This window comes from Simochromis diagramma, unplaced genomic scaffold (genome assembly GCF_900408965.1).
Source record: "Simochromis diagramma unplaced genomic scaffold, fSimDia1.1 OVJJ01000321.1, whole genome shotgun sequence".
Lineage (NCBI taxonomy): Eukaryota > Metazoa > Chordata > Actinopteri > Cichliformes > Cichlidae > Simochromis > Simochromis diagramma.
The window spans coordinates 16,134,473-16,157,796 of NW_024386772.1; the positions used below are offsets into that span (position 1 = coordinate 16,134,473).

At 40.9% G+C, this 23,324-nt stretch overlaps 1 protein-coding gene across 2 annotated transcripts in view; it reads right to left on the bottom strand.

The window, feature by feature from the left end:
* Positions 1-376: 376 nt before the first annotated feature.
* Positions 377-23,324, bottom strand: part of LOC120747024 (Na(+)/H(+) exchange regulatory cofactor NHE-RF2) — a 35,864-nt gene continuing 12,916 nt past the window's right edge. Inside the window, exons 3-6 of one of the 2 annotated variants that reach the window (XM_040052592.1) lie at positions 9,991-10,212; positions 2,901-3,054; positions 1,293-1,417; positions 377-1,192 (exon numbers count right to left, since the gene is read on the bottom strand). In XM_040052592.1, the coding sequence (XP_039908526.1) occupies positions 1,028-1,192; positions 1,293-1,417; positions 2,901-3,054; positions 9,991-10,212 (666 nt within the window). In that variant the 3' untranslated portion in view covers positions 377-1,027. The remainder of the gene's footprint in view (positions 1,193-1,292; positions 1,418-2,900; positions 3,055-9,990; positions 10,213-23,324) is intronic. The other variant, XM_040052600.1, reaches the window with a different exon arrangement.

Here is a 23,324-nt window from a genome sequence, read left to right on the forward strand (position 1 = left end):
TAATGTTTCTGGGACATTTTAAGATGATGAATGAAGTCTGGATAAACATCTATTCCGTTTAGTGCCAAAAGGGGGTCTCTATTCATGGTGTAAGTTCGCCCCCTGCTGTACACATCGAGCCTTCAATAACAACAACAAAACTCATCCCTCACACTAATTCCCCTGAGAAACTCCCTCACTTTTCATGCCTATTATTTCCTTCAATAAGACAATTAATAATAGTGGTGCCTCCCTTTGTTATGCATGTGTGCACTGGAGCACTTTGTAAATAGAGGTTAGTGGTGATACACTTATTACAACTAATGGTTAAATAACAAGTAGGGGATTCGTAAATCAAAGTAATCGACTCAAAGTAAAGGTACGAATACACGTAGGATACACTATGCTCAACTATCATTTTCTTTATCAGTGGTTACAATCAAACATGGGATCAATGGGCTGAAGGTGGAGGGTCTCAACTCTTTCACAGTGATCTTCTGTCAAACTTTGGGCTTCTTATGACTTCTGTGGGACAAAATCCCCACATTATCCACAATCATTCATGTCACAGTGTCCTCAAAAGTCTCTCGAACGCAGTCCACGATGATGGGATACTGTTTAATCATAGTCGCTTATACTTTTTAAATATAAAAATAGCTGTCAAAAAGAGTCTCTAGGAGTAGGGAGAATGGGATAATCAAGTAAAGACAAAGGCAAATTTGTGAATATTTGACTGCACTTTCCCCAAGGACAGCAGTACATGTAAGGGCAAAGTTCCCTTCTGAGCATATTTTTTGCAGTCACAAAGTCATATAGCACTTCCTTTATGCTGGACTTGAACGAAAAGGAACTATTAAGTCACTTAAGAAGTAAAATCCTTCGAACAGTTCTGTCACATTAAATCCCAGGATGAAAATATCTTCTGTTTTAAGGGTTATCTTGGTTCTTTGTCTAAGAAGAAGAGAATCTGTATATCAAGAGGATAAGTCTCCCATTCAGGGATCTGCATAAATCTCTGTCCTTTGTCGTGTCCTCAGAGCAGAATGTCTCAGAAATTGCTGAAGAGCTCATGCTTCTTCGTCCAGTCCATCTGCGGGGCCTTCCTCTTTTCTTTACCACGGACCTTCCTCTTTTCTTCTGCCGCCGTAGCGCTGAGACTCAGACCCATCTCGGCAAAGGGGTCAGACAGCTGGCCACCTTCATCATCTGCCAGCTAGAAATGATGAGACAGACAGATGCAAACAAAGGATTAGGGTAGAGGCTTTTATGTGGAGGTACAAAGCCCAAACATGTCACTGTGCACGAATGCTCACATCCACCTGCGTGCTGTTGCCCTGGCTGCTGAGGTCAGAATGCGTGGACCGGATGGACTGAGTGGTAGAGCTGCCATTGATCTGAGGACTGGGGGAGCCATTGGATATGGATGGACCGTCATAGTCTGCGAAAACATTCACATATGAAGGAAGTGTTTTCCAAGCCCACGGCTTATTTGACATAGTGCTTGTCTTTACTTTTGTCATTATTTGATAATAATTGTTCAAAAAAACTAACTTTACATAGGAAGATACCCCAAATTATTTGTTTGTGTATGCTAGACTTTTTAGTCAGTGCTAAGCAGATGACCTGAACAAATTAAAGCCAAATTAGTCTGGCTGTAAAAAGCAGCGCTCCACTGCCACCACTCTTTTAAAGGTCTATAATGATCTTTTTATGGCGTCTTATGGATTTTACTTCAGTGCAGTTTTTAATACCTTTAACTGTAACATTTTACTTTATAGGCTTAAGGTTTTAGCTGGTATCACTGGCTCTGCGTTAGATTGGTTTTCCTCTTACTTATCTGATAGGTCTTTCTCTGTTAGGGTTGGCAAGTGCACCTCTAACATTGCCTCCCTAAACTGTGGGACTCCACAAGGTTTAGTCATGGGGTAATTAGTATTTTTCTTTCTAAATCCTAAATACTTTAGCTGGCATCCTTCAATCTTTTATTGATTTTTCTTATGAAATGTTTTTACGTCGATGACATTCAGCTTTATATCCCTTTAAAACCTCACCAGCTAGACAGGTGAGGTTTCCCTAGTCCACTGTTTAACACAGATTAGTCATTAGCTCTCTACCAATTACTTTGTTTTAAATATCACCAAGACCAAGATCATAAAATATGCCAGGCTCAACAATTCTTCCCTGGGCTTTAACTTGGATGAAAAATCTTTATCTCTATTCTGTCTTTATTGCCTTTTTCATTTAAAGAACATTTCTAAATTGCAACATATGGTCTTCTCAGGTGAACGGGAGAAAAATATTCATCCATCTGTGCCATTGTGTTTAGATTACTGTAATGCCATGTTTACATTCTTGGACAAATCATCTCTTTCACCTCTCCAAGCGATACAAAATACCGTGGCCATCCTGTTAAAAGGTTCTAGTAAGCTCACATCACTCCCATTTTATCCTCTTTACATTGGCTCCCAAGAGATTTTAAAATTCTTATATTTACAAACAGAGCACTAAATGGCCAGGCTCCAGATTGTTTTATGTCATCTACCTACAAATTGCACTGCTGCTTGCTGTCTTCATTCACAGGCTCTGAATATGTTAGTTTTCCCTGTACATGACTAAATAGATGAGAGGGGATGACAAAGCCTTTCAGCCTGTGGCACCAAAACCGTGGAACAATCTATTACTACAAGTTGACTCCGTAGAGTCTTTTAAAAAGTAGTTAAAGCTTTTTTGTTTAAACAGGCTATCTTTGTGACTGTCTTCTAACAAAGAAGAAAGCTCTATCTAGTTTATAAAAACTATAAACATCTTTTTTGAAAAAATGTTCACCAAAATAATGCAATAAAATATCTGCCATGTGCTTCCTCAAAAGGGCTTCTTGGAAATTCAAGCCCATCAAATAGCCTGATGTAGCACAATCCCACCTTTTACATGGCTGACTGTGGGGATCAATCCCCTCCTCTTGAAGTGCTCGTCTGTTTCTGGATCCACCACCAACAGCCAGGTTTCATCTCCCCCTTTCTTGATGAAGGCCACCACCTCTGCATGCCGCATGCCCTCGATGTTAACGCCATTAACCTGGAAAACACACACACACACACAAGAAAAGGAAGGTTGCTTTTGTTTAAAAGAATCATGCTTTTACATGTTATTCTTTTTAACTTTTCCATCCAGGCTTATGACAGCTTTAAACTGAATTTCTTAATAGTTAGCTATACAGTGAATAGTACTCTCTATTTTGTACTGAACACCTGCTAACCTTCTGACCCTTGAGTAAGTTGCTATTCATGCTATTATGAAGACCTGTTTTGTAAACAGCTAATGCTCGGTCACAGTCCCAGCTACACGAGTAACTGTAACTATAACCAGCAACATGAAGTTATCTACATTCCCATGAAGTGTCTTTTGGGCAATCTGGGCAAATGGGATGGGAACACGGACAGCCCTCATTACAGTGTTGAGGTCCTTATTCAACTTTGTCATCACTGTCCCATAAAAAAATACACACAGACATGGCATGTATAGTTTGATGATTCAAGACTCCCTCAAAACATGATTTTCCTTGATTCGACCCAGGGTCATTTTGGGTCACTTTAGGAATAGTCATAAAATTTTAGCCTAAAGGAATGACATTTAGGGTATTTTGACTTCTGCTGAAATGTCAGTATTTAAGGGACAGTACAGTATATAAGTCTGTGCTACCTCATTCAAACAGCAGGGGGAGCCATGCAGCCACAAACTAATTGCAGAGTTTATTTTTCAGGGGGCCTGAAAAATGCAACAATTCTACTACCTCTTGAATTTCTGCAACAGCGATTAAGCAAAGCTTTTTTCTTTACATCTGTACGTACGTGTGGCCATGGATGCAGCGTGACGTAACAGTGTGGAAAGCACACATCCACATCTACTCTTGTGTGACGTCGCCCTTGCTTTCTACACTTCACTTGCATAACACAACAGTCTGTTGTTGCCTCATCTTATCTAGATGCTGTGTTTTGAAAACTTTGAGTAGACCGTGGCTTCTCAAAAGGCAGCAGTCGCGGCATGCCGAGTTAGTGTCGGTACACAATCAATTATTGATGGCTCTCCTTGGCTCTGGCTATAGTGCAAGTTTCAGGTGTCAGTGTACTGAAGGGAAATTTGTGTAAAATTTCACTGCTTATAATAGAGGAGGATGGAAAATTTGAGCTTTAGAAAATAAAACTGTAGACAAAAAGGTACAATATGACAGACCAGGAAACAGAAAATGAAGGGAAGAGCAAAGAGAGTAGATGGAAATGAAATGTAGAGAGAGCAGGATCAACAGATGGAAAAATGTGAACCTCTCTACATCAAAAATCACAAATGCAGGACTTATGTCAGCCAGAGGGACAGACAGACAGTTTGAATTCGAGAGAACAAACATCTTTGTATTTGGCCAAACAACAGGTGTTGTGTCATGTTTCACAGACTTCATTAACAGTCCATCCCACACAAGACAATACACTCTGTTCTTTGCCCACTAAGCTCATTAATACAGGCTGTAGAAATGTGCAGAAGCTTATTTCTCATGGGACAAACCCTTGTGGGACCTCTTGATACTCTGACTGTGCGTTTCTGAGGTCCTGCCACCTGCAGTTCACGTTTTTCATGCTATTTGCACATGTGGGTCTAACCTTGGACTGATCAAAACAAACAATTTTAAATGCATCCACACATCTGAGAATATGACGCATGTGATACTGTGAATGACTTTTAACACTTCTGTCCACGCAGAGTCCCAGGAGGGGATGCCGGACAAACAAACAAAGCATGAAATGTGATTTAGATGAATGTTTGCAAGTATTTTGCCTCAGATTAATTCATGCTTGTAACAGATGTTAATGTAATTTACATAGAACAGCAATTTTTAAAGTTTACCAGCTAAACAATCATTTCAATTGTTCCGTTCAACTCAGTTTTGTTTATATAGCTCCAAACCACAGAAACACTTGCCTCAAGGTGCTTTACATCTACAATATTAGAACGAAAAGAAAACCTCCACAATCAGACGACCTCCTTTGAAGAAGCACTTGGTGACAGTGGAAAGAAAAAACTCCCTTTGAACAGGAAGAAACCTCCAGCAGTTCCAGACTCAGAGAGGGAGGATAAGGGGAAAGAGAAGAAACATACGAAGAGCGAAGTCTAAGCCTTAGTGGAACATAACTGAAACTAAGTTTGATCTAAAAGGAAGTTTTTAAGCCTTACTGGTCTGCCTTCTGAAACCAAACTGCACAGCAAAATCTCCAGTGTTAAATTAACACTGGAGAGTGTTATATGTTTAAAAGTAACCTAGTCAGCTTTGAAGATTAACAATGGCTAACACTGAGCAGTGCTGATTTTCTAACACTGGAATATTTCTAACATTTTGAGTTATTTTCCAGTGTTAGAAAATCAGCACTGCTCAGTGTTAGCCATTGTTAATCTTCAAAGCTGACTAGGTTACTTTTAAACATATAACACTGTCAAAAGTGTTAATTTAACACTCAACAGTGTTGTATTTAACACTCAGAGGTGTGGACCCATATAGACACTCTCCGGTGTTAATTTAACACTGGAGATTTTGCTGTGTGGGAGCTGCTTCTACAGGAAAGGGCCTGAAAGCTGAAGGATCTGACTAAGAGCAAAGTGCAAAGTGCTCTGTTAGGATAGTAGCGTAAGCGTTCCTTACAGCAACTTGAATCACATTTAAAATACCTTTACTTTTATTTTCAACATAGAAAACTCCAATGCCTTCATCGGGGAATTTAACAGGTTCCATGGACACAGGTTTGTAGTGATGTTACACCAATAGAAATCTTCTACCAGGAATTAGAGCGTAAGATTCCACCAGTGATCTTCACATCAAACTTGCACATGGTGTGGGAGTCAAGAAGGCACACATAGCTGCGTTTCCATTTTAAATGAGTAACTGTAGGCAAACTAGGAGGTCCATGAGGCTGCACCGATCTATATGCAGCAAAAAACTGAATATACTAAAATGCTGATGGTAAGGATGATAATAGGCGCAATAACTTCTACTGGGTTACTAGGTTTAGCATGTTTAAAATGTTTGCCCATTTAAAATAGTCAGAACAGAAAGTGTTGGAAAACCTGTGGTTACATTAGGGGGCAGCATTTTGAGCATCAAATGATAGCAACTCCTGAAGATGCCTGTAAATATAAACCATGGCATTCCCATCAGTGGTTCTTATATTGATGTATTCATACAGTATTTTAGTCAAACTAGTGTCTGACTGACACTGTAGGGCAGGGGTGGGATATACATTTTTACCATGGGACCACAAGAAAAACTGGGACCGTTGTGGAGAGTCGCACAAATGAGTTTATATAAAGGGTTAAAATTACTATTGAAAGAACTGAGTTCATCTTATTGGTGTGGCCCTCCACAGCAGTCCCTTTGGAAAAATTATTTGCCCAACCCTGTTGTAAGGTGTTTTTCGCTGACAGCAAACTAAATTAAACATGTGATGTTTGTGATGAGCGAGATAGTGAGGCTATCATCATGCAGGTGTTAGGCCACCATGGTGCCGTAACGTGTCCATGTGGGTAAACCTGGAATGAGTGAGCCAGTTGGCGCAGAGACTGATGAGGCGTTCACTGGTGTCAGGGCTTCTGCCAGACATGGGCAGAAAGCTGAGCTCTCATCATAGTCTTAACACGCGTCCTGTGTAATGGGGCGTAGTGAGAGAAAAAGATGCCGGGAGATGGCGAAAGAGAGATCTGTCATGGTTGTTCACCTCTCTAACAAGCTGCTGACAGATAACACAAGCGCATCTTGATGCATGGTCAGAGACGGCTGTAATTATCAGGGTGCTCTCCCACACTAACTCACACAGCAGCCAACTAACTTCACAAAGACTCAGATTTGCTGATCCACAAACAACTCATACACTGAATTTGACAGGAAATTAAAAATAACTTTTTCTCTGCTCTAAATAAGCACACAATACTGGGCGTGTTATTTCTATACCAATTAACCCTGCTCTTTACTCTGCATATGCATACGTATTCATAATTTCACTCAAGCGCTTTAAATGAGTGAGGTTGAGTACCATTCAACTTCATCTGTATATGAATGTTCATGTCTGTGAGTGTCCCTCGGTTTCTGTCTCCATGGAGAAGGGAGGTGGAGGACAGTCAGTGCCTTCGTTGACCTGCTACAGGATGTTCCCACACTCTCTCTCCAGCCATCTAATTTTCCAGTGAAGCATCAGCGCACTTTATTTTCTAATGATAAGCACGTTGCCAGCACAAACTCGCCTTTTGCTAACTTTGGTGAACAGCAACTCTGCTCTGCTCGTTTAGGTTAGCATAAAGACTGGAGAAAAAGGGCAAAACTCACTTTAAGCATTCCGGAATATCCATGCATTTCCTTAAACTCCAACTAAGGTTGTGGAAGGGCTCGATTGAGAGAGACATGGGTTGTCAGTCTGTGGTAGGGTTAACGCAGAATAGCAGACCCCCCCATTCACGCTGACGCCTACACCCAATTTAGAATCACTAATGAACCCAACATGGATGTCTTTGGGCTGTGGGAGGAAGTCAGAGCATTTGGAGGAAACCCACGCAGGCACTGGAAGAACATACAAACTCCATAAACAAAGGCCCCAGCTGACCAAGAACTTTCTTACTATGAGGCGACAGTGCTAAAAAACTGCACCACCGAATCTGCTCTAATGGCATATTGTGATTTTTATGCTTAGGATTGCCAGTACATTCAAATTAAATATGTGTCATAACTGCTAACTGGCTGATGGGGCTCTCTTCATCTAACTCTTCTACCCATCGTAATATACCACCTTATTTACTTAGGAGGAAGTATATCTGCGAGCTATCAACTGAAACCAGGAGCTACAAAAGCATCAGTATGTTTCTCTGGATTTTAGCTTCGTTTAACTTTTCTATCAGAGCCTGTTGGAGTCCTGTTTGATGTAATGTGCTGCACTCTAGTCTCAACCCTGATGTAGAGCCGGAGAGGTCAAAGGTCATGAGAATGGAGGGTGAATGCTGTGTGTGTGTACACTCCGATGAAGAACGACTTATAATGATGATGATGTTTCAGTAGCGTGGATTTTGGTTAATCTAGGGGAAAGTTCACCAAACATCCGTGAACTTTCTAACCAGTTTCCTCACTCCGGTGGAAATCTGAAATAATTATGTTGTTTTTCTTTTTTGCACATGCATCTTCATTTTCTGCTGCATTCTCTCTTTGCTATCCACCTCACTCAGTCTCTTTCTACATGTTATTGAGGGAGCACGTATACGCTCCGTATTGTTTCGTGTCTCAGCTCAAAGTGATTTATAGCAGATCCTCCTCTCCCCTGAGACCACCCTGCTCTGCCTCACCAGTTTGACACAGTAAAGCTCGAGTTCAGGCTGCAGGTCCTGTTATCCTTAGAAACACAAACGTGTAACGCCCGCCGTTTTAATTACAGCCAGTGTCACATCTGTATTTGATCACATGTGTGAGACTGCTCTCAAATCCTGAAGCCTTTGTTTAAAAATAACAACTAATGAAAAATCTCCATTTTATACCATTTAAAATGGTTTATTGCTGAATTTTGAATGTTTCCAATAAGGTGGCGAATGTCTTGTGTACAAATACTCTAAATCAAATGGATTTTTTCAAATGCAAACATAATGTAAAGTCACCCATCAGCTTCTAGTGATGAGGGAACAGCTACGAAGAAAGTCATGCGAAGTGTTTTGGTATGTCATTTCTTACGAAAGAGGCCTTTTGGGCTTCTTATAATCTTCCGTGACGGGAATGCAGTATGCATCACCAGTAATCAACTCATCAGTGTGCGTCTACGTGCTTTAAAATATCCTCACTTGTTTTTCTGGTCTGCTGTGCCCACGCCAAAAAACCTCTCACACAATAATTACTTAATATGTTGTTCTGGAAATTTTGCACCTTAGATTGCTTAAGGACACTTCTTTGACCTGCTAAACTTTACTAACTTCACTCATTCAGCATGCAAATCTATCAATGTCCTAAAAGTATCTGTTTGGGGACTGTGCACAACCTTCAACTTAGGCTATATCCAGTTAACCAATTTCAAAATCTCACATGGTCACTGAATTCAGGGATGTTGTCATCATACTGTTCATGTCTGAATAACTTAATTTTACATCACAAACACATACACCTGTAAAAACTGGACTTTCCTACCTTTAAAGAGGAAAAATTTACTGGACAATGTGATTTTTCTGGATTGCACTGAATTGTATATAATATTCAGTGCCGTGTGTAGTGCGTTCCCAAGTCACAAATTACTGTAATCACATTACACTTTTCAGTAACACGTTGTTGTAGTAAATTAAGTAATTACATTACAATAATACTTATGTGTTTTTCTTGTGTTACTTGGTTCTTCAGTCATCTGCATGTTGGGCTTGGAGGAGGTAAATGGTGGAGAGGTCTACAGCTTTTGAGGAATGAAGATTAACTTTATTTTTATTGCACGAAAGGACAAGATGTTGAAATGCAAAGTGAGTCCAGGACAGACAAACTGGATGATGCTACTAACACAGATAGAACCCAGAGTGATGTTAAAGCTGAACGTATGGCAACTCCAAACCAGCAAACCAGGCCCTGAACTTCAACGGGCGTCAGTCGGACCTGCAGCCTCCATTTCTACTTGTACATCTACAGTAGAATCACCATGACGATCGCTTTGAAGTCTCAGGGAGGGGCGGCAAAACCACCAACACAAAGAAAAGATTTGCTTTGTGTTTCTGGTTTTTATGGTCATGCATTCAAAACTGAAGGAAAGACTGTGTGTGCATCTTGTTTAGAATAGTTACTTGCGTGGTCTGTGGAACTGGTAACTATACAACATTGCATTTCAGGTCATTTATAGAGTAATGTAACAGATTACTTCATATAGTGAGTAATTAAGTAACATTACTGCATTACTTTCAAGAACAGTTACAAGTAATATGTTGCACTTTACATTTCTGAGTAATATTACAGATACAAAGACTCCACACCTCTATGAGTCTGTCTTGAGGCTGGAGCCCGGCACGGTCTGCAGGTGACCCGGGGTCCAGGGAGCGGATGTACTGTCCGGGCCGCGACCGATCACTGTGAAGGTTGAAGCCGTAGCCCATCTCTGACCGCACCAGGTGGCAGAGACGTGGAGCGAGCTCGGATGGGTTGACCTGGGGCCTCGACTGGGACTCGGGCTGGGTTTGAGCTTCAGCCTGGGCCTCCTGCAAGTGAATGGGAAAAACATGTTTGTCCGCCTGCTTTGCATAACACACAATACAATTAATCTACACTGTCAGTTAAGGGAAACCGTCAACAGAGACTAGAAAAAGAACTGGTGACTTGACACTTGACACATCACTCATTTTAAAAGGCCATGGTTTGACAAGTTGTGTTGCCTGAGGACATGGCTATTGCAGTAGTGCTGGTACAATCAAATAGTGTGCATGAATATTTGTAACTGTACGCCATTCTTTGTGGCCCTTCTATTACAGATGTGTTAGCAACAACTGTAGGAACTTAATACTGTACTCAACCAGCACAATTTACTTGACATAGTCAGCCACACACACACATTTTAAACTAATGACTCACAGCCATATTGCTAACAGCCAAACCACATCCATAGCTACAGTTAGAGTCATAATCACAGCTACAGTCACGGAGGCAGCAGTTGGTAATAAGCTGGCAAACTAGTTTGTTAACTTTCAAACTTCAATGACACAGCTAAAGGATCAGACAGTGGTTACAACCAGCAACGGTCTGCTGTATTGTAACGCAGCTTTCTTCATGCAGGAAATACAACATCAGCTATGGCTTTCTTTCTGTGAAGCAACTATCGAACCAATTTGAGGTGATTCGAGCTTTGTTACATGGGGTGTTATCCTGCTGGAAGCAGCCGTCAAAAGATGTGTACACTGTGGTCATAAATGGATGGACACGGTCAGCTATAATGCTCATATAGGCTGTGGTGTTTAACAAATGGACAGTTGGTACTAAGGGGTCCCAAAGTGGGCCAAGAAAATATCCACAACGCTATTACACCACCATCACCAGCGTGAGAATAAATCCATGTTTTCATGTTATTCAGGCCAAACTGGCCCTACTGTCAGAGTGTCACAAAGGAAATTGAAACTTATCAGACCAGGTAACATTTTTTCAATCCTCTATTGTCCAGTTTTGGTGAGTCTGTGTGAACTTTCCTGTTCTTAGCTTCTGGTGTGGACTTCTGCTGCTGTACTAAGTTTTACATTCAAAGATGCTCTTCTGCAAAGCGTGGTTGTTTCTGTTGCCTTAAAGCAGTCTGGCCATAATCCTCTGACCTCTGACATCAACACGGCGTTTTTGCCCAGGGCTCCCTGATGCGACCATTGTCTGTAAATGGTCTGTTTTGTGTGGTAAAATCCCAGTTATCAGCAAGTTACTTACTGCAAATTACCTTTCTTCCCCATTCTTAACTTTAGCAGGCCACTGAATTGCTGCCATGTGATTGGCTAATTATTATGCATTTGTGTTAACACATAGTTGAACAGGTGTACCTAAAAAAATGGCTCGTGAGTGTATATACCATAGGAATAGAAAAAAAAGTGAAAAAATATAAATTGCCAACAGCTATCAGTTCATGATGTCAGAAAACAATAAAAAGTGTGAACAATAAAACATGTGAGCATCAGAGAGAGAGATGAGATCAATCGCGGCTGATGTTTGGTCTGCAGAGAAGTTACATCACAGCAGTGGTATTTATGTAGGGATATATGTACAATGGTTCATATGTAAATGTAAAAAAAAGATGTAATCCATCAAAGTAACATGCTCCTTTCTGCAGACCATGTGATGATTTTCAGAAGCAGGTAACTAAACACGCTCCACCAACTTTCCACTCCACTGTGTGAATATTTTATACATAAAAAGCGATGCTTAAATTCAGTGGTAATTTAATCATACTCACCGCGTTACGTTTTGAATAGTTCCGGCTGATTTTTTTGTTGGTTAACAATAACCTCCTTTTCATGTACCACCATTCACTCGTTTAATAGGATGTCTGATTTTATTATAAGATTTCAATCTGGACTGAAAATGTCCATTTGCAGCATATCTCTGACTAATAGCCTGGGTGAAGACATTTATAGAACCTGTATAATTGTGCCTTGAGTTCTACAGTGTGATCATGCTGATTTACCCTCCTACACACCCAGGAGAGAAATGTGCTGCCAGAGGGATGGCCAGCTCCATAACCCCTGCTGATATTAGCGTTGAGATAACAGACAGGCTGAGCTGGAGTGCACATAATGTACACACGCTGTGTTCACATGATGTAGCTCCAGCCACATTACGCAACTTGAGAAGCCTTTTGCTTTCACTGCATATGCAAAAACTAAGATCACGGTCCAGCTTGCGCCGGCTATAAATACATATGGAGCATGTGGGCAGGGTGAGAGAGAAAAGAGACAAAGGTAGTATGGTGTGTTAACAGGAGATGATGGTTGATGACAGCTTCTTCTTTTCTTTTTTTTTCCTATTTTCTAACTCGTCACTCATTTCCATTCAACTTCCTGGACATTAACGCAAACGGCTCCTGAGAACATGAATCTCCACAGCAGTTCTCACCAAGAAAGACCTCAAAAATAACAAAGATGGCAACATATAATTTCAGTTCAGGCGCAGAATTCTTTAGGGCAACAGTGATCTGGGCAGCTTGCCATTAGATGGAGGGAGAGAGAGAAGAGAAGGGAGTAAGAACTGACAAACAATGGAATAATTCACAGTCCTCTGTTTCCTGGCTGGAGAGGAAGTGCCTGGGTTGGGCAGCTGGGGCGGACTGTCCAAGGGAGAGAAAAAATATTTGCAGTATCGAATGCATTAGTATCCTGGGATGTAGGCAAAGGGAATTAACAAGAAAATGACAGAACGGAGGAGAGGAGGAAGGCTGAGAGAGAAGTGAATGAGTGAGCGTGCATGTGTGGGAGGGATAGAAAATTAGATGCAGTGAGAGGGCTGGGAAATAAAGTTCAAGAAAAAAGAGAGACAGGCAACTTAAGAATATGCAGAGCTAACAGATAAACACAGAGTGCTAAGAGAAATCATGATGACAGAAGTTTCCAGTAAGACACGATGGCGAGGTCGGCAGTAGAACTCCTCTAACATAAACACTGAGAGGAGCACAGCTGGGAGTTATTAGGTCGGGGGAGACGTAAGCGCCTGCCAATCTAACCTCCAACCGCCTCCCAGTGCCTGTCTGCACCCCACTAATCACCCCCTGGGGTCTGTGCCATCGCTTGAACTCCGTGTCCTCAGCATAGTGTGCATTCAGGACACTTTATTTTGGCGCTGTGGGTTTCTTCTGCATAAAACTAAGAGCACAGGTTAGCTGCACGCCTCACTCAGGTGTATGTGTGTGTACTCCGCTCCACATCGAGGAAGATTAATTTGGGCAAGAGGAAATTGTAAAGGACGGAGGCGCTGATTTGAAAGATTCGAAGGGTGACAGCCAAAAGGCTCGGAGGGCTTTAAGTTACCACACAACCTTGCCAAAATCGCAGGCAAACAAATGAAATGTAGCCACTGTGTTTGTTTGAACTGTGGGTGCTGAAAACTTGATGGTTTTTGGAGAAAATATTTTGATGAGAGAGAGAAAAATGAGATGTAATGTTCTTATTTTTGTCAGCAAACTAGCTTGTCATCAGGAAAGTTATCAGCATTGGACATTTTGTTTTTCAAAACAGAGTGCCACATGGGAGGAGAAGCGATAGGAAATGCTGGAAAAAAGCAGAGAGACCATGTAACTACAAGTTCATGGAAAATGACCAGGCTGCTTTTCTATAAGGAATATGGAATATTCCACTCTTACTGCTGTACATTAAACATGACATGCAAACGCATACTGACCCGAGCATCCTGACTGTGACTTCCTGAGACGATTTGCTGTCAAAGGGACGAGTGCCCTCCAAAGGATTGCATTAGTTTCCAGCCACAATGACATTTTGCTGGTCTCAGTAGATGCATGTGTGGGTGAATACCCAAGTAATTTCTTTAACTCTGTAATTGGGTTTATTTTGATTGCACTAAAAGTTCGAGGGCTGAACTTTCTTTTGTTTAATGTATGAGATGACATGCCAGAGCTGGTTCACTTTATTTTCTTATGCTTTTTTTTTCCATTAGCAGCTTTTGCCCAGTTAGTTCCATATTTTGTACAATAGATTTATTTACTGGTGAACAGATTCATTAGCCATCGGTAGCTCAGTTTGTCCTTCGGGACAAATTGTGTCACTTGGGAGCCGTCTTAGTAGCTCAAAATGGATAGTGACATATAAACTGCATATACAAAAACACTTGTCAAGTCTAATTAAAAACACTTTAACCTAAAATCTGGTCATTTTATTGCAGGTTATACTTAATGCATGTGCAAGTTATGTAACGTACGATGGTTGTCCATGACTTGGCAGGGCTGAGTTTGATTCATGGCTCTCCCATGACTTCCGGCCCATGTTTCCTCAGGCTAGAAAACTGCCACTTTGTGTCTTTGAGACATTCCTGCAGTTTAACTATTTGGTGTGTGTCTTCTGGCTTCCTTGACAGACATAGTTGTGTATCATTTGCATAGCAATAAAAATGTATGCATTGCCTGATACTGATGATACTGCCTGGGGGAAGCATAATAATGTAGAGTGAACTGGTCCTAGCACAGAACCCTGTGGAACTCCATAATTAACCTGTGTGTGTAAGGACTCCTCATTTACATGAACAAATTAGAGCTCGTTAGATAGACATGATTCAAACCATTGCAGTGCAGTTGCTTTAATTCTTATGACATGAATCTCTGTAATAAACTATTGTGGTTGACAGTATTGAACACAGCACTGAGGTCTAGCAGGACAAGCGCAGAGACGAGTCCAACGTCAGAGCACTAAATCAGTGGAAGGTCTGAGAAATCAGAGAGAAACGCTGAGTAACTGTAACTTCCTGGATTCTTGCTGCCTGCCTGGCCTCAGCTCCTTGCAGTTAATTGTAATTTTTACATAAGGAGGATTTGTTTTTTTAAAACCTTGGGTTAGATTGAGGCCCCTATGTTAGCAGTCTTCACAAATAAAGCTCTATTTCTCTACCTGAAAGTAGATATTTTTTTTCTCCCCAGAAAATGACTGAAGTCAAGACAAAATTAGCCAAAAAAAGGCAGCACTAAGCTGTGTTCTGGGGTCTTCTCACCATTTCATATGTATATGTGGAAAGCTGTAGATGGTGAGAACAGCTGCAAGACCCAACACAGAACAGAGGATGCATCAGTGATAACAGACACTGTCACTGATACAGCCGGAAAGGTGAAGCTGGGGTGGAGGTGGGTTGCAAAACAGCTTGCAGGTTCACAAGTAACTGTGTGCAGCTTAAAGCAGCTTAAATATCACGCAAGATATGCGATTTGCCAGAGAGATGCACGGAAGGATATCAGATGAACTATCAGCTCATGTGGGCTTGCAATGAGAGCAACTAATCTGTCTGGATTGTGCATGAGCTTGACTTTAAGGCCAGCCTGAACAATGCTACGATTTTAAGGTTAAACCATTATCACTTATATTGGTTTTCACAATACAGGTTATATCGCAAAACGTTATCACTGATCTCCAAAACAGTGTGCACTTTAATGGGAGCAGTTTGAAGTTTGGCAGAGGAAGAAAGAAGACACACCAGGTTACGTGTTTAATTGGTTTATGTGCACAGATGCTTCTCCATATTTTCCTCCTTGCAGTGACTACTGAAAGTGGCATTGGCAGGTGATGAAACTAGATCGCAGCTTGTTGAATAATTGAGCAGCGGCCTGCTGCGATGGATGGATCATGACCGGTTGTTAACCCTTTCACAGCCAGGGTGTGTGTTTGGGTCATGCCTACGTGTGTGCACTGCTATACCTGCCCTAGATTTCCTACAAAGAAACTTTAGATCCCCTGTGTGTGTGCATCAAGTGGCTTCCGTAGAGATTATTGTAAACTTAATAGCCTCTTTATAAGTCAGTCAGCCCTTTGAACCGTGAGACAAAAGAATGCAGTCTTTCATGCTGAATTTGTATTGCTAAGACAGATGTGGGAAGCTCTGAAATATGACAAGTGTCATGAAATTAAATAATAACGATATTCAGCTTATCATGTTTGTACAACAAGCACACCCACTATTGTTGATAAATAGGGTGTCTATTGACCAAAGACATTACAATTGCATTTGGAAAAGTAAATTTCCACAGGAATCTGTGCAAACCTGTTAGAAACTAACTGCACTGCCAGGTGCTGCTAATCAAATGAACTTGATTAACTGATCATCAGCAAATACGAGCACCTCTTTTAAAGCACAGGTTTTGCAGTTTGCAGGTCTGGAAGATTCAGGTGTGTGTTAATATGATGGCACAATCATCTTAGGCGTGGACATCCCAACAAATTCACCCCAAGGTGAAACTGTGCAATGCTCAAGGAAACTACAAAAAAAGAAGCTGTATCTAAGGCTTGTTTCGGAATTTACGTTTCCCAATTTTGCTTTAAGTTATAAAGTTATTTTGTTATTTACATATGGCCTAATAATGATCCTTATTGCTGTTTTAGAGGAGCGGTGCTTCAAAGGATAGTTGCAGATTTCTGTCAGAATCTGCAGATTTTACAGTACAAATAAAATGTTCAAGTTTCTCCAACGTTGTCTTCCCAACAGTTTCACGGGATGGCCAGGAAGTGTTCACGATGTCTTCTCGGGCGTCTGTCTTGTGTCAGTGACGTAAAGGACGGATTTAATGCGACATGACCGTTCAAACAGCAGTCGCTTTCTACAACATCAGATATGTATCAGATTCAGTACCACATACGAAAGTGACCCAGATCGGATTTGAAAATATCGGATTTGTGCCGTTCACACTGTCATACCATGATCGGATATGGGTCACATAGGGTCAAAAAAGTCGGATTTGATGCGCTTTCGCTTGCAGTGTGAACGTAGCCTAAGACTCTACTGACCTCGACTAGTATGTTACATGTTAAAGTTTATGACAGTTCAAAAAGATAGAAAAAGACTGAACAAGTACAACTTGTTTGGGAAGGCTGGCAGGCAAATGCTTCTTCTTGCTTAAAAAAAACATGGCAGCATGGGTTAGCTTTGCAAAGCTGCATCTGAACAAACCACAAGAACTCTGAAACAATGTCGTTTGGACAGAGCATACCAAAGTGGAGATGTTTGGCTGTAATGCACACCGCCACAGCATATCAGCACAAATACCTAATGCCAACTGTCAACCTGGTGGTGGAGGTGTGATGATTTGGGCTTGTTTTGCAGCCAGACAACCTGGGGAACTTTGAGTCACTGATTAAACCATAAACTCCTCTGTGTGCCAAAGCACTGTAGAGTGAAATCAGCCAACTAAAACTGGGCCAATCTTTGGACATGCACCAGGACAATGATCCCAAGTACAGCAGCAGATCTACAGCAGAATGGCTGAAAAGAAAAGAATCAAGGTGTTGCATGGCCTAGTCAAAGATCAGACCTCAACCTGACTGATATTCAGTTGCAGGATCTAAAGAGAACTGTGAATAAACAATACCTGCAAACCTCAGTGAACTGAAGCAACACTGAACCAAAGAGTGGGCCAAAATTCCTCCACAATGATGTGAGAGAATGATAAAAGTAATACACAAAACAATGACTTCAAGTTATGGCTGCTGAAAGTGGTTCTACAAGGTTTTACAGAACTGCACAGAATCCCGTGAAAACGTTTATTTTTCATGACTGCACTTGTGCATCTATCAAATGTCAGTAATGGTTCAAATAAAACTTAACTTTAGAACAAGTTTATGGAAAAAAATGACATTCCGACAAAAAATACAATCTGGAACTAAACTAAATGTGCAGCTTATTTTTTCTTTTCCATGGCCTTGGTGTAATTTATTTTATGACTTTCCATAACCTGACCAGAGTTCTTTCATGACCTAAAAAACTGTATCCCAGTTTGTTGTTGTTACTCCTCAGCTTGGAAACATTTTCACTGGAGTCGACAGTCTGTTTTCCAGCTGGGCATGCAACGCAGAAATTACCATAAGTGTTCAAAACACAAGAAAGCACCTCTGCTGTAATCATGTAGCAGCTGACCACTAAAAAAAAGAAAAAGTTTGCATGTTTTTATACATAAGTATCTATGAGATTACATCAAAAAATACTCTAGTATAAGCAGCAACGTGCACAGCACAAGGAAGGAGCTGCAGCTCTTGTTTCCATGCATGCTTGTCCTTCGTCATCTGGGGAGGATCCTCACTTTTTTGTTTTTTTTAGCATGGAAAGATTTTTATCAGGGGTGTTTTGGAGACATCAATCATGCAATGAATTTGACACCCGTTGGAACCGTGGAAAGAAATGCCTGCCTTTGTTTGTTCACTTTACTAGATAATAGCCACAATGATTAAGGACATTCAGTGGCTCTTTGTGTGCCACTGAGCATTTAACTATTTATTGTTCATCTTGATCCTGTCCTTGTTTTAATAGGCCTGCAGACATGTTTACTTGACAAGTAGGAAAAGCCCCAGAGTTCCTGATAACCCTGTTCTGTTTAACTGTAGAAGTAATTAATTGCATTGTTTGTACCGTGACATGGCATAATATGCCTGCGGTGAGAAAAAGAGGCCCTGCTGGGACAGATAAAGTTTTCTTTAATGAACTGCGTTAGCGGGAAAGAGTGACAGCCATTTAGCTCAGGATTGGCTTTTACTCTGACCTTTGTGGCCGACACCAAAACCTGCCTGTTTTATACCACGTGTTACAGTCTTGTTGACAATACATGTGTTGCTGAGGTCTTCTTCATTAAACCGAATCATGATTTACACACTTAGTTACATGGGTTAATAAATAAATGACATCATCGCTGAGTGAAATCCCCTCGAGTGGACACTGAAGCCAGAGTTGACCCAAATCTAACTTAAAATAATGTTCCACGACATTACATGCAAACAGCAGCACATGGGACTGATGCCATGGTTGACAAACAGGGACATAGAGACGGCAGAGGAACTAGTGGAGGCAATTCCTTCAATCAGGGCGCCTCAGTAACATGTTAAGTAACCTCACAGGACTAGATACAAGACTAACTATTGTGGACACACAGGTATAGAATCTAATATATATATATATATATATAATGTGAATGTGAAAACACGGCTTCACATCTGAGAGTGTAAAGGAAAGACTTGAAATCTTCAGAAAACCCATCTGAGGATAGTTTAATGGGACTTTACCAAATTAAGAAAATTGCTGTGTCTCCGACTTGCAGACCACAACGACTCTGCCTTCAAATTGTGTGTGTGTATATATATGTGTGTGTGTGCCCTACGTGCAGCTGCTTCAAGTGTTGCTCAAGCAGAGAGGGAAAGAGCAACTCAGGCCAGTTTACAGTGGGCGAGAAAGACAGGAGTGAGGAGGGGAATGAGAGAAAAGGGAATTGAGGGCCAACTGAAGGGAAGCAGAGGCAGGGTTTGTGGCTTGTAAAAATGAAACTGGAGGAAAGTGGGTTAGAAAAATAAGCAACAGAAGAGAGCACTGGTCAAAGAGATGATGCACAGGACATCGAGGGCAGGGAGAAAGGCAGCGCTAGAGACAGAGAGAAAAGAGAAAGAGTGAAGACTGGCCAGAGATTTAAATAGCTGATGGGTTTTCCTGCTGATTTTGGTGTTGTTATTGTGTAACAGCAGCGGAAGTGTTTGGTTTGTGTGTCCAGTGCTGCTTTACCAGGACAGAGCTGCTTAGATCTGTTTACAAAATCCTTTGCTCAGCTTCACTGCATGTGTGTGTGTGTGTGTGTGTGTGTGTGTGTAGGTGAGTAATACGTGCAGCACCTGCTCTTTAAGTGTTTCCTGAGAACATAACTCCTGACTCCCGAGCAGCGTGATTAGACTGGAAAATTGTAACCTGGAAAAACTGCATCAGTCATAGATGAAGTTTTCCACAGGCTTTATCATCGGTGACTGCTTGGACTCTTTGGAGGAATTTTGGGGAGATGAATACTAACTGTTAAAGGTTCATATTTTTTAACACTAATTGTTTAAACCATCCTGAGAATACAGTGGGAAGATTAATAACACTCACTTATCAGAACAGCAGATATGAGGAAAGCCAGTAAGTCTGCATACCACCAAATTAAAGCTAGGAAAAGGACACACTTTATATTATTTATTGTCACCGTGTCCAATAATCAGGCTTGAAAAAACTTTGTTTGCTATTTTTCTGGAGGTTATGCTCTGCGTTATTTCTTGGCTTTGAGAAATTAATAGTTTCCCCTCGTTGTTTGTCTGCTGGCCAAGAAAGACAAAGAAAAGTTAACATGTTAATTAGTGGTGATGGTAGGCAAGTAGAGATGGGAACCAAGAACCTTGAAGTTCCAGTAGAGAACTGGTTCCCAGCAGTCCAGTTCCTTGAAATTGTCAGTCTGTTTTACTATCGATCTCACCTATTAGTTCTACTTGCACTTTCACTACATATTCAGTTGATTTCAGCTCCCGTGTTGCAGGAGGACGATAGTGGCCGGTCTGCAGAGTGGATATGGACATAACTTTTATTTTTATTGCACAAAAGGATGACAGCGTGATGCTAAAGTGGAAACTGCATCCAGAACATAAACAACTGCATTATGCCGCTAAAACAACTTCAGCTCTTTGCATTCACCTGCACAGACAGCATGCTAATCTTAATTTAGATAACATGCTAACTCTAAGCTAGCTGAGAACCCAGAGCGATGCTAAAGCTATTGCTGTTCTAACAATGCTAAGCTATGCTGGCTGCTGGTTCCACATTTACTAGCATGAGAGTGGTCTCGAGCTCCTCAGCAAGAAAGCAACAACTATTTAAAAAACAGAGCTTCATTTCAGGGACAACAACAGCATACATGCTAAACAAAATCACGAGTTATAATCTTAAAAAGCCACAGCTGATGACTCAACATGCCTGCTGTCACATGGCTGTACAGTCAGAATTTCATGTCAAATTTAAGTCATTAGCACAAATGAATTCAGGCTCTAAATGACCATTTGAAATTCATGAACTCGCATACACCCGCACATGACTTCCATCTGACTGAGACTCTGTGATTGTGTCTGGTTTCCACTGGTAACAGCTCCTTCTAAGTATCTGTAGGGCTTGAGAGGTTACAGTAGTGCTTTCATTTAACGATCTTTAAATATGTACTGCAGTGATTTATTACTTTTTCCATAAAAAATGTATTCACTCCCTAGAATTCAAGCTATGAGTACAACAGATGAATAGAAAAGCATTTATTAGCCTGGAATTACACCGCAATGCAGAAAAAAACACTTACATATGAGCTTCCTGTGATTTTTTTTGTCACGCTGACTTAAATAGGTGATTAAGCAAGCATGAATGCTGAAATCTGTTGTCATTTAACACCTGCTGAAGATGCCTGCAGTTCAACTGTCAGACTGAAGCTGTAATTAGGTGCAAAACTCCTGTGAGTGCTAACATATTGTGCAGTAATTTTGTAGCTGGGGGCCTTTGCTGTCACCAAGCCCAGACGAGAGCATGATGGATATGAAGGCACTCAGCTTGACTCTTCTTAATAAGCACAGAAATAACTTTGATGCAGAGGCAATTAAACAACCCTCTGAAATGTCATTGCAGGCTGGAAAAAAGGCAAACTACCAAAACATTTGACAAGAAATACTGTTCTCTGACAACCTTACAGAGTTTTAGAAAGCTACTGAAATAATAACATTATTATATTATATCAGACTGTTGCATATTATTCTTTTGTAATGCTGATCTAAATCAGATCAAATTGATGTAAATTTCTCTTTTGTCGGGCATAAAATAGCATTTTATTTGCTGCATATCTCCGCACGGCATGCAGTGTGTGCTTAAAGAAACTGGGGAAAAGAACAAGTGGAATGTTTACAAAGCTACCTACAGCAGATGAACAGTATCTGGAAGTCATGTTCTTTAAAAATAGGAAAAAATCTCAGCCGTCAGCTGATCCATCTGCTGTTCACTAAAGCCTCATCAGAAACTGTCTCAGTGGAAGGTTGGCTCTCAAGAAACCCTTTTTAAGGAGGGGAAACAGGGAGAGAAAGCTGAAGTATGTCAAATTACACAAGAGCTGGACTGAAAATTAGTGGCAACAGGTCTGATGGAGCCATGAATCCAAATCTAAAATGCACAAAGACTGTGCTGAAATAAGGTATTCACACCATATATTGACTTTCAAGCTTGTTGGAATTGTACAGACTCCATTTTTGCCCTAAATGTTGTATTTCCAAGTACGTTTGCACATGTTTCAATAAATCACTGCACCTTTTTCCCATTTCCTGAGGAAATGATAACAAACTGAGTGGTGGCTCAAGACTTTTGCACAGCACTGTATGTGACGGGCCGGCTGTGTTTCCTGATGTTGTGATTTCATTGGAAACAAATGTGACCTTCGGAGCAAATCGTCCATGAGAGCCGCTGTATGTAGCTGATGGGATTCTCACGGCCCGATTTCACTACAGAAGGAAAAACATCAAACACACTGACTGTCCAAAATGATTTTCCAGAGAGCAGACTCTTTGCCTCAGTGATTTCAGCGTCCTGTATCCTAACAGTGATCTGTCGTTGTTTCATTTTCACAGTCATGCATGAGGTTAGTGAAACTATGCAAAGCCAGAAAGCACAACAGGTGGTTTAAGCCCCCCTTACAGAGTTTCGCTATCTCTCACTATCTTTCTTCACCTCATTCTTCCTTAATCTCCTGTTTGCTTTGCATTTCACCCTCCATGCCATGATAACTTATGCCAGCTTTCTGCTCAAGTATCACATCCAGCATGAAGAAACTGGCAGAAAAACAAAAAGCTTGCTTCTACATACATTTAAATGTCATTTCAAATTATGGGCCAATGTTGACGCATTTAGTGGTAATGTGATGATGTATGTGTTAGAAAGAGGCAGCGATGTTTTAAAGGTTTGGGCAGTTATTTTCTCTACCCTCTGGTTGTTTTCCCACCTTCAAATTCATGTAAAAAATTCTCTCCATTTTGTGTTTTTGCTGTGTGATGGGACGGCTGTGAGTGATGTAACGTTTGGATGAGTGCGTCCACACCCCTGTTATCAGTGCGTGGCAGATATCCCTCAACTCTCAGAGGTGACGGTTGTGGTTTTGCGTGTGTTTTTCACAGTGTCCAAGAAACCGTTTGAATGAGTAGAGCTTAAACAAGTAGTTTATCTATTGATTACAAAATAGACCGTTTATCAGTTTAAGACATTTTCAAGCAAAAAAGTAACAAAAATTCTTTGAAATTGAATTCGCGATTTAATTTAACATTTTATGTGTATTTTATTTTTAAAC